Source organism: Protobothrops mucrosquamatus, unplaced genomic scaffold (assembly GCF_001527695.2).
Source record: "Protobothrops mucrosquamatus isolate PMUCROS unplaced genomic scaffold, P.Mucros_1.0 scaffold2991, whole genome shotgun sequence".
NCBI classification, from domain to species: Eukaryota; Metazoa; Chordata; class Lepidosauria; order Squamata; family Viperidae; genus Protobothrops; species Protobothrops mucrosquamatus.
The window spans coordinates 33,216-45,605 of NW_015389011.1; the positions used below are offsets into that span (position 1 = coordinate 33,216).

At 36.6% G+C, this 12,390-nt stretch overlaps 1 protein-coding gene across 1 annotated transcript; it reads left to right on the forward strand.

Annotated features, from left to right (window-relative positions):
* The first annotated feature begins 11,472 nt into the window (after positions 1–11,472).
* On the forward strand, positions 11,473–12,390 carry LOC107296823 (G-protein coupled receptor 35-like). Its single transcript, XM_015826175.1, has one exon. The coding sequence runs from the start codon at positions 11,473–11,475 to the stop codon at positions 12,388–12,390; it is 918 nt and encodes a 305-aa protein (XP_015681661.1).

A 12,390-nucleotide genomic window follows, 5' to 3' on the forward strand; every position in this document is an offset into this window, starting at 1 on the left:
AACTCACGCAGCATTAATGGGTGGCAGGCTCTTCTTGTTGAAGCAGGACTTTCGGGCACGAACTTAACCGGTCACAATGGTTGATGCCCTGAAGATGTATATAACAGCTCAGGGCTGCTTTAGCAGCAGGAGTAACAGGCCCCTGAGCAATCGTTCAGAATCCGATGAAATGGGGGGGGTAAACCCCGGCTCCAGATGGTAATAATAACGACGGCCAGTATGTTATGGCAATGGCTCATCCCCCAGGGCAACTCCCCCCACAATGTCCCAGCACCTATGCCAGCAGCGATGGCCACAGTCCAGATGCCTCCAAAGTCCACAACAACAGTTGGCAGCAACAGTCTCTCTCCTCCTGGTGCTTCTTCTCTAGGATTCCTCTTCAGGTTTCAGGATTCAAAACCACCCCCCTCCCTTACTCTTTATTATTAAAATCCGAGGCTAGAAACCCCAGCCAACTCCCTTACTTCACACTCTCGCTTGCCTCCGTTTCAGATATCCTCCCACGGAGGAAGCAATAAAACTTCACTCTATCTAGCCTCTATTTAAANGATAGAAAAATAAAATAAGCTTCCAGACCTTCTCTTCTCAACTCCAACCACCCCGGCCTTCTCCTTTCCTTTCCTTTTCTATCCTTCCTCCTTCCACTCACGCCAGCCACACCCAAAGCCAACTGCAGCTGTCCCAATCTTTTCCTTCCCAGTCAAGCTCCTGCCAGCACTCTCAGGCAGTCCCCGCTACATATATATATATATACACACCAAACACATATGGAAAATAATAGTGTTCTGTCGTAAACTATGTAGCAAATGCTGTTTAATCTTTGTGCACATATTTAGTAAAAAAAAATAGAACCAACTTTAAACATCATACCAGTTGGACTGCTGCTGCAAAGCACAGGGGTGTGCTATCTTACAAATTAGTTTATGTCCCAACCTATTTAATTTCCAGACCCAACAGGAGAGTACAATTTAAGTACTTTTCTTTTTTGATGTTATAGCCTGCTGTTAAGTGCATTCTGGGGGGAAAAAACTTCACGTAAAGATCAAGAGAGAATAATTTCAGCACTTAGCGTTTCTGAAATTACCCCTGTGATTATTCACTCTCTGATAGATTAAATTGGATATTAGACTTTTAAATGATTTATCAGTACTTACAGTTTTACACATCTAGTGGACACCAATTTAAGAAAAGATTGGTATGGAGTCCTTCAAGTTTTCTATTGTTGGGGCTTTCTGGGCAAAAGAAGAGGTTTTTTTCTTTGTTTTGTTTTGTGTTACTATTAATATCTTTACTGTTAAATTGTTTCTTTAACATGCCTAAAATTATCTCTCTTTTTCTTTTCTCTAGGCATTGTTCTTATGATGCACTTCTGTGATGAAGTGGCTGTTTATGAGTTTCTCCCCTCTAAGAGACAAACAGATATTTGCCATTATTATCAGGATACCCTTGATCAAGCATGCACATTGGGTACCTACCACCCACAGCTCTATGAAAAAAATATGGTGAAGCACCTTAATCAAGGTACAGATGAAGATATTTACAATTATGGAAAAGTGACTTTACCAGGCTTAAGGAAAGCACAATGTTAGGAGTGCAAAGCCCATACTCTGGGCTTGGAAGCCTGTCTTGAATCACAAGGCACTTTAATTTTTAAAAGTAAGAGTTGTAAGGGTCCTGTCAAGAAACCAAGGTGCATTTCTTCCATTCAATTTGCCTTAATTCAGGATTGCAACATGTGCCAGAGATATACTTAGCATTCTGCAGAATGCATTTCTTTTTTTAAAAAAAATATATTTTATTGATTTTTTTCCCCACTCAATAATTGGTGAACAGTGTGTTGTCTGGGTTACATTTGTAAAAGAATAATTAATAATTAATTTCTATAATCCATATTCCACATATTAATTTTAGTTGATTTCCCCTTTCCCCAAAATAACCTCTTTTGCAAGCATTGAGTTAATACAATTCTTATTATTTTGATAGATAACAATTGAATATATAATTTTTTTCCAATATACCTAAAAATAATAATCATATTAGTATAACATTTCTTTTCCATTCAATCATTCTGATTGCCTCATCATAAATCCTGTTACAATCCTTATTTTAGTTTATTTCTCCCATCAAATGCTAGATATTCTTGCTGGTGAAAATTTTCTCAAAGGTTAATTACATTTACATTTACAGATTTAACTCTATTTTTTTCCATATAAGCCATCTCACACTTTTACATTTCTTAAGAAATAGATAAAACAATGAAAAGAGAAAGAAAAAAAAGAGAAAAAGAAAAAAGAGAAAGGAGAACAAGACTAAAGACACATAAGAAATAACATACTATTTAAAATGTCTATCCCTCCTAGGCTAATATATATTTATTCCTTAATTTCTTATTCTTTTTAACCATAATTAAGAGTATATTTAATCTTTGATCTTTAAACATTCCATTCAATACATCTAGTCGTCTAGTCCTTTACCTCTCACAACATTTTTTTTTATTTTCTTAGATTCAGTCACATTTAAGCATCTAAAACATTTCCTTTATTTAAATCATTTCAACTTTTTTATGTTACTCTTAGCAAGAAGAACACAAAAGGGAAAAAGCATACTATATTGTTTAGAGGATTCATCCCTCTTAAAATAATATATTCCAAAGTTTTTCTATTTCTTTAACCATATTCAAACAAATGTTCCTTTTTAAAGTATTCTCTCTGATAGGTCTCATCATCTGTTTTCTTTTCCCCCTGGTTTTACCTTGACTGTCATAATCCTCATCCAGCAGTAGGTGTCATGACTGGTTCATTTTTCAGATTTTATTCCTCCGTGAAAGGTTAAAATTCCCTGCTTCGGATAAGAAAAGGATGAGGGCAACCCCTTCTTTCTTCACTTTCAGAGGATTTTTTTTGCTTCTTAGGAGTTTCTCCCCTTCAGGAAAGTAGGTAGGTTAGAGAAAATCAATGACTCTTACCCAGATTCAAGCCCACTATTTACAATCAGCTTAAATTAGTGCTTTTGACTTCCGTTGCTTGCAGCTAGAGCTGGACTCTGAAGTTAAGGCAGCCTTTCTCCTGTTGGTTTCTGGAAGGCTTCTCCTGGACCGCCATCTCTCCTAGGTCCCTGGGACTTCCTTCCTTCATTGCCACCTCTCCAGGGTGGCGTCTGGCCCATTTAGGGTCCCCTAACCGGAAGAAACTCAGCTGGAGAGCTCAGAGTCCTGAGTCTCTCAACTGCTTCGCTGCATGCAGGAACCAGAAGCCCCTGCAGAATGCATTTCTAATGAGTGCCAAGAATGAAATAACCCAGCAGTTATTACAGAAATACAATTAAAAATCTGATTCTCAAAAATTAGACATAATTGGTTTGTGTCTAATTTTTGTGACTGAATTTTTTTTAAAAATACAACATTTTGGGCAGTTGCTGCTTCAGAACCAACACTGAAAGCTTCTAGATGAGGCTTCCACATTTTAGAAACAGCCAATGGTGGAGGGACCAGGATTTCTGTGCCTTGTTGTCAGATGTGTCTGTTCTGGACTGTTCAGAAGCCAATAAGATCCAAGAGGGCAACATTGTGAGAAGAATATATGAATTTAGAGAGCCATTTGTAAGGTCAGGCATGCCGATAGACAAAACAAATAAAGACTGGAAATTCAGAAAGTTCACATTCTGGACAGAGAGGACTATTGGTTTGAAAAGGAGTAAAAGAGGACATCTATGTTAAAATTGAACAGCCCTCTCTCAATAGAGGGGAGAGGGATAGGACACCGCCTATCTCCTATTTACAATACAGTCCTTTCAGCAGTTCCAAGAAGATTCCACACCCATTTGCAGGTGACCCTCAGGGAACAGACACCCCTAAGAGGCCTCAATGACTCTCAGAGGGCTAATGACCCACCTTCAAAGTGCTAACGACCAGATGACTGCAAATAATATAAATTCTTCCATTCCCCAGCATTCAGTCAGAACTGAGGATGTTTCTTGGATAAGAAGCAAAACATCTTCAAGAAAAAGGAAAGTCCAGTTGCCTGTTGAAAAAGCACATTTGGGACAATCATGACCTGGATGATTGAGAATCTCCATAGACATTGGAAATGAAAAATAATATATCACTGTTACGGAATGAATCCCAGCACTGAGCTCAAACCTTTATCAAGACATTTTGCAATCCAAAGTGAAGGACGAGATGATTTTTCTTTCCTATTTTATCCAAATGTTAATTCTCCTGTGCTATTAAAGATAGCACAGTAATGTAGCAGGCATGGGATATGTCACTTTCCAACATTTTACTGTTGCTAGTTATCAGCATTTATTGCCTGAAGCAAGTGCCCCATTCTGGAGGACCAATTCTGGAGGAGTTAGACACTAGCTACTCCAAATTGGATGTTGCAGATACTATAAATAGTGCCAAATTCTGTTAAATGCCTGGTATGCTGTGATACTTTCAATATCACTAAAATAAACCCAATATTAAAAATTGGAAAATCTTTACAAACCTAATTGGATCCATCTTCCCTATATGTCATTAAAGATGGAGCCATGAAAAATGTGCTAAAATAATTGTGTGGGTTTTTTTATTTTGTTTCCAGAGTATGTTTTGCAGGGAAAGACTTTTTCTGCAGATTCTATAATTTCTATATAGTCTGGATAATTTAAGAAAAATCATGTGTTTTTCATAGAACTATTGTTGAAAGAGACCAAAACTCAATTAATGCTATATAACCTTAGACAGAAAAATGCTGTTTTTCATATATGCTTATTCATATACACACTCACTAGTTTATATCCAATATAGTTCCTCTGAGCTGTATGCCCCAAGCTGTTTAATTTTGACTGGTCATCAAAAGAACTAGACTGCTAAGATAATAATGTGTTGTGGCAGCTTGTTTAAGTCACTTTCCAAGCTGAAATGGTGGCAGGGGTGCTGTTTTTGTCATGCATGTTTTCCCAGTTCTGCACTCTCTTAGTTTCAGTTATGGGTCCTATATTTTCAATGTCTAAGTTAACTCATTTGAGTTCAAAAATGCTTGCCCTATGATGCCCAATTTTGCCCAGTTAAAAGTCATGACAACAAGAAATTTTGTAGCATATAGATTTCATTTGATTGGGGGTGGAGAGAAGCATAGCAGTTCAGTTATTTCGTCTTCCTATCCAAAAACTTACTGTAGTGTAGTATTCAATCTTAATGAATTTATTGACTGAATAGATATTTTTAAATAAATGTTGCGTTGATTAGTTGAGTTTTCTTTTATATCTCATCTCAGTATTATGCATAACAATATCCAATGCTCCAATGACAACTCCCTTCACCCCCTTGTACACAAGTCCAAGGAAGAGGAGAGCCAACCCACATTACTTTTTGTGAAGGCAGCATCATTGGCTCATTGCTAAGCCGGTAATTTACCCTGCCTCAGCCTGGTAAAAGATGTCCAGGCTATGGGGCAGTGATCTTTCTATTGGCCTACTTTTCTCCCTTTCCAAGGATGGAAGGCAAGCATATTAGCAGGTCTGTGTAGTTGACATGTATGAGAGCTTTTTTCAATTGATAATATCCCTAGAATTTGGTGGCTATCTGCAACCTGGAATGATTTATATGGTTTTGTGACCTCACTGCAATTGATAGATGTAAAGTATACAGTACATAGGAAACATGTAGAACAGTAGCCCAAACAAAAGATAGAAACCCCTCAAATTAATGTATTAGTTGTTCACATGCATTCTGTTTGTCTTCTTATTTCAGTTGCTTTTAATATCTAAATAATTGACAGTTTTTCACGTATACTCTTTCTGTTGCAATAGATTTAAGGTCTGATATATCAGACAGATTCAGTAGTCAGATGGAAACATGATATTCTTGTTAACAATTTTTAAATGTCATTTTGGAAACTGTAGGTGGCATGTCTGAGGGAGTTTTTTCAAACTTCATCTTCCTGAATATTTTCTATACTGATAAGCAAAGGTTCTCTAAAACGTTCAGTTGACAGTTTTACTATTTCCGCATGACTAATGGATACAAATGAAATATTTGTACAAACACAACAGGAGAATTGCTTTGTAGACTTCCTTTAATATGGCACATAGTATGATTCAGTGATTCAGTACAGTTATCTGCATAAGTAATATGAAAAAATATAATGATTAAGTATAGGTATCATTTTAGATTTAAGGCAAGTTAACAAGACTCAGGAGTTTATCTATACTAAATATGTTTAGATTGGTTACGTGAGCTTACGAAAATCAGAAGTAAGTGTCAAGGAAGTGGGATGTGCAGCTATACATTTAACAAATAAGAAAGCAAGCTAGAGATCACTATCTGAAATTATTTTAACAGTGCTGTACTGTAAGTATTTAGTTAAAATAGTCTGGCAAATCTCTATTTCATGGAAATTCATTGTCATATTGTCAACTTTCTGAAACATTTAATTTACTGAAGTCCAAGTAAATTATATCCACAGTATTCCTCTGGTCCACTAATTTTGTCACCTGGTCAAAGAATGCAATAAGATTTGTCTGGCATGATCTGTTTTTGACAAACCCATGTTGGCTTTTGGTAATGACTTTGTTTGCCTCTAGGAGTTCGCTGATTCGTTGCTTGATTATCTTTTCCAAGATCTTCCCAGGTATTGAGATCAGGCTGATAGGTCTGTAGTTTCCTGGATTCATTTTTTTTCCTTTTTTGAAGATGGGAACTACAACAGCTCTTTTCCAGTCCTCTGGTAGTTGCCCAGTTTGATCTGCTTTCACCTGAGGAAGTTGACCAGGTCTTTGGGATGCTAAGCCCAGCCATCTGTGTGTTAGATCCATGCCACTCTTGCCTGATTAGTTTCTCTTAGGAAGAGACACGTGGCTGGGTTCAAGCAGTGGCAAATGCTTCCACCTACCTTGAAGAAAACAGCAGTTCAACCAAAAAGCTAATTCTGGACCCACCTGTACTGGATAAATTTTGTTCAATCTACAACATGCTTTTTTGGAGAAAAATTTTGTAGACTTACATCTTCAAAGGGCTCTGAAGGAAGCAAATCATCTGGCCTGCTGAAATCTGGGTTTAGATCACAACAGCATTGATTATGCTTATAGATGTCAGATTTGGTATAAGAGTATTGAAACAATTCTGGCCATTCTTTATCTCTTAGCAGCTTTTAATATTATTGATTATGGAATCCTTCTGGACCAACTGAGAGGACAGTTTTTGCACAAATACATCTTGTGTCTATTCCTGGATCAGGAGACACTGCTCACAGCTCCCTATTGGAATATTGCAATGTATTATATATGGTATTACTCTTAAAAAGCACTTGGAAGCTTCAGCTAGTGCAGAATGCAGCAACATGATGGTATTGGGCACCCCAGACTATGTCCATATAACATTGCTACATGAATTGCAAAGGCTCTCGATAGGTTTCTGGATGCCATTCATTGAGCTTGATGTTACCTTTAAAGTCCTACATGGCATGGTTACATGCAGGTTACTTGCAGTACTACCTCTCACTAATGCTTTCTGTCCATCCCACCGGATCTGGCACTGTGGGCATGCTCATGATTATGAATGAACAAAAAAGCAGTGGGAAAGGGAGTCACTTTTTACTTCCTTCTGTGTTTCCCTTTGAATTTCCTTGTGAGAATCTGGCAGAGAGCATCAGACATTTTCTTTACTTCCTCCCTTTCTGTTCCTCCCCTCTCTCCCTCCCTTTCTTCTTTCCTTCCTCTCGTTTTCTTCATATTTATTTATTTATTTATTTACTTCCTGCCTTTCTCCCTCCCTCCCTTCCATCCTTCCTTCCATCACACCCTTCCTCTCTTCTTTACTGTCCCTTCGTCTTCCTTCTTTCCTTTCTCCCCCCTCCCTCCCTAGAATTCCACTGACTTCCCCATTTATTTAGCTTGTGGGAAGCTTGCAGAGAGAAAGTCATTGGGGAAACCAGGAGACAATTAACTGTCTGTTGCTGGATGGGGTACTGAGGGTCAAGAAGAGTGTATGGGGTGACCAACAAGTGCTACATGGGTAGGGTAAGGTGTTTGGAAAGGGTGTGGGTTCAGGAAGTTCAGGGTGTTGAACAAGAGGTGCTGTACAAGCCAAGGAAGGCATGCAAGGGGCAGCACAGGTCGGGAGAGTTCACAGTGGGATAGCTTGGCCCAGGAAGGGTACATGAAGTTCCTTCCCCCCTCCTTTCCCTTTCCTTTCTAGCAGGCAAGAAAGGGGCTGCTGCTGGGTGGAGGATGAGAAGGATTAGGAAACTGTCACAGAAAGTTGAAAATGAAGATCATGTGACTGCTTCAGCAGCCAGTAGCACTGAAACAGTCACAACTTCCCCAAATTTCATTCCATCAGGAGACATGGCTCCATATTTTGGATAAATTCTGTAAGTTAGTCCATCTTAGGTACTTTAGTTCAAATATTGTTGTCCTAAGATACATAGTTGTGCCCAGTTAAAGGTCATGATGAGAGTTTTAGTAGTGTGCAGATAAGTAATCTGTTCACTGACAAAGTTTCAACTTTAATTTGTTTCAAGTCAATATCCATATTAAACTCCAAATGTAAATTTTTCCACCTTGTTTGATAACTTCTTAAAAATAATTCAATCTTTTACAGCAACCAAATTTTGTTTTATTGGGCCAATTTCATTCATGTCCATTAAATGACATTTCCACTCATTAAACTAAATGGGTATGTCAGTGATAAATGTCCCAAAAGATTAATAAAATGCCTTCTTGTAATTTAAAGCCACACAGTGCATGGTAACATTAATAGTATTAACTTACCTTGAACAAAATCCTAGTCTTTTAGATACACTATAATTGAAGGGGTTTTTTTTCAACTACAAAGGGTAGTTGTAGGGTAGGCAAGGCAGGTTGTATGACGTGTGTGAGTTCCAGCACCTTTTTTTTTTTTACAAAAAAAGCACTGACCTTAGGTATGGCAGAAATTAATCACTTTTTCCTTTCAATCTGCTGTGATTATCATGCTGTTACTGTGATCTTCAGCAGAGTTCATTAATGCTCATTGTGGTTTCCTGGCTTTCTTACATGCTGGATCCACTTTAAACATATGGCAAATGAATCATAAAATCATAAAAATGGCTGTGCTTTTGTTTGGAGTGCAACATATTGCTGTCCAATTTCCCTTCAGTATCTCTCTGGCTTCATTAAACATGCCAGTTCAGCTGCCCAATCCAAAATCGAACTATGGATGAGGGCAGATCTATTAAACATTATTCTGGCATTCAATAATAGCAACTAGAGTTGGGGATCCAAGGACCTGGCATCAGAAGTAAATAATGAGGGGTGAAAGTGGGAATGATCTCAGCCATGGGTCTTCTATCCTTGTGATTGGCCCGCCTGCAGACTTGTGCCATTATTCCTCTGTCTGTCATGATCAAGATGGTATTGCTTGCCCTTTGCCTACTTCTCCTCCCCCTACTTTCACCCCACCCCCACACTTCCAGACCATGGAATCCATCCAACCACAATAGGCACAAACACAGAGACACACACCAACAACAACAAAGCACAGTAACTTCCCTCAATAGCTCCCATACTGTACTCAAGCATTCAGCAACCTGAAAACTGCTCTACTGAGACAGTTAAACCAATAATCCACATGCAACCCCTAAAATTATTTAAATAAATTGATCAGTAGATCAGTATTTACATTTTGCAAAAATAATGAAGCAGTGGATATTTTGCCATTTATTATAAATCAAATGGGGATGGTTTTCCATTTCTTTTACGAAAATTACCAAGTAATTATTGGACTATATACACTGTGGTAGTAATTTGTATGTACAAGTGTTCATCACCACACAGATATTAGTTTCCTGGTTTAAGTATTTTCCTCAAATGTTACTTTTTCCCCCTTTGGTTTTTGAAGGAATATTATTACTATACACACACACAAAACTTCATTTTTCTTTTTCCCTACTTTTTATTCAAGTTCATTATAAGATAAAATACAAATAGAAACAAATATTGAGAAAATTAAAGAAAGAAAAAGAGAATTGTAGAAAGAAGTGAAAGTTTAAGATAAGAAGTTTATCTGTACAAGTATTGCACTCTAGAAACCTAGAAAAGATTCAGGTTGGCAATTCAGCCTTCAAATCATTCTTGTTCTCCTTAAAAAATGTTTTTAAATGGTTCCAAGACAGTTCACAAGGCTTGAAAATGAATAGATAAATTAAAATATATAACATTCCATAAAAAGCCGTATATATGTTAATCTAGTTTTTGTTCTTTACGGTAAGCCTGGCTGAAGCCACTAGATTTCAAACTATGATAAAATGCAATAGTCTCTTCCTGCCAAGTTTGGGCCACTGAAAGATGCTGCCTTACTCTGTGATAAACCACAAGACACAATATTATTTCCTGAATATTGAGCAGCAGATGTATTAGTCACTGTTTTGTTCTATACTAAATAACTATCTTTTTTTCATAAAAGGACAGTGGCATTTCCAGCACCTTTAAGTTCCTCCCCTCAGAAGAAACCCTTCAGAATTGTAGAGGTACTCAGTAAAAGATGATATTTTAAACTAAAATGCTAGCTGTGAAATGTGCAACCAAAAGTTTCAAGTGGATTTTCATTTCAATCAGCATTTTACAATAACTCATCGGGCTAAGTCTTCACTAAAGTCATTTTTGGGGAAACTCCAAAACTTATCAAGATCAACTTTTTAAAATTTCCGCAAGCCTGCCTTGATTTTGAATGCTGATAAGGCCACTCCTGACCTCAGTGTTAGTATATGACGCTGTTATAACACAGGAATACGACAGAGCTGATTAACCTAACAGAAGAAAGAGAGATGGACAAAAAGCAGGCTGAGCAAAAGGACTCATCATCCTAAAGAGAGAGAGGGAAAAAAACCTAGAAGCAAACAGAAGAATATCAGTGAAATCCTTAAAATTCTGAAGCATAAGTTCTTTTGGGTAAATATGTCTAGATACTTCCAAATAAGTCTTTTGTTGTTATAATTGTCATGCTTCGGTCATAAAATCTTATAGTTCAGTCTGACAACTATATTGTTCACTTTAAGTTTTCAGTGCTTTCTCCATATTTTTTATTTTAAAAAATGGAAAAGATGCAGTGATAGAAAACATCTATCCAGAAGCACTACACTTTTAGCTGATCACTAATTAGATTGAAAAATGTTCAATTATATGATTCTACTTGTTTTAGCAACTATAAGAAAATATTGCATTTACGTAGCCTTGTACTGTAGCTTGCAAAAATAATTATTTGCAGACTATACAATAGGCAACAATTCAGTACCACATAAATAACTTTCTGTACTAACTTTCTTTTATAAGATTATTGTAAAGATTAATATAACTGTACTTTACAAAATCCAAAGTTGTACATAAATATAAAACATAATGCTTAATATGAATTATTATGTATTTATTAATTATGTAATAAATAAAATGTTACAAAAATAATCATTTTTAACATTTCTTTTACAGCACATACTGTACAGTAATGATTCCCCAAAAATGAACTTCAGCAATCATACTAGTGAAAAAAACATTCTTCTTGCTCAAGCAATCATTTATGTACCAGTGTTCTTTATTGGAGTTATCCTAAATGTGTTTGCTTTAAGGATATTCTGTTGCAAACTGATCAAATGGACTGAAACCAGAGTATATATGACCAATTTAGCCATAACAGACTGTCTATTTCTCTTCACTTTGCCTTTCAAGATAGTTTTCAATATTTTATATATATGTGCAATACCTATATACATGAACAAATTGTGCATGGTTTTGGAGATTTCATATTTTATCAACCGATACATGAGCATCTTTCTTATTACCATCATTGCACTTGATAGATACATCGCCATAAGGTATCCTCTCCAAGCAAAGAATATCAGGTCTCCTTTAAAGTCAGCTCTTGTCTGTGGACTTTTTTGGATCATAATTATAAGTATTGTATTTGTATCCACATATTTGGATAAAAAAAAGAGCAAAGCAATTTGCTTTCAAACAAATTACAGAATACCATCAGTGCCTTCTTTTGCCGCAGTAATATGGGGATTTCTTATACCTTTAATTATCCTGAGTTTCTGTTCTGTTCAAATAATTAAAAAACTCACAAGGAAGAAAAAGATCCATCTTCATGAAAAAAAGCTCATTCAGAAAGCAATCAACATAATTCTGGCAAATTTGACCACATTCATCATCTGCTTTTTACCACTTCATGTTGCATATTTCATTATATACATAGATTCGATTAATGCTAGTGATGCTAAACAAAATCTGTCTCTAAAGGTTGTTATTATTCTTGCTAACACCAACTGCTGCTTGGATGCATTTTGTTATTACTTTGTAAGCCAGGAATTTCAGGAGGCTTCTCTAGTATTAAAGACACAGAATCAAGCACCTGAGAATCAAGATACTAAAATTATTTAG

Coding starts and splice junctions, on each gene's coding strand:
- LOC107296823 (XM_015826175.1), top strand. CDS start 11,473: ATGAACTTCAGCAATCATACTAGTGAAAAAAACATTCTTCTTGCTCAA.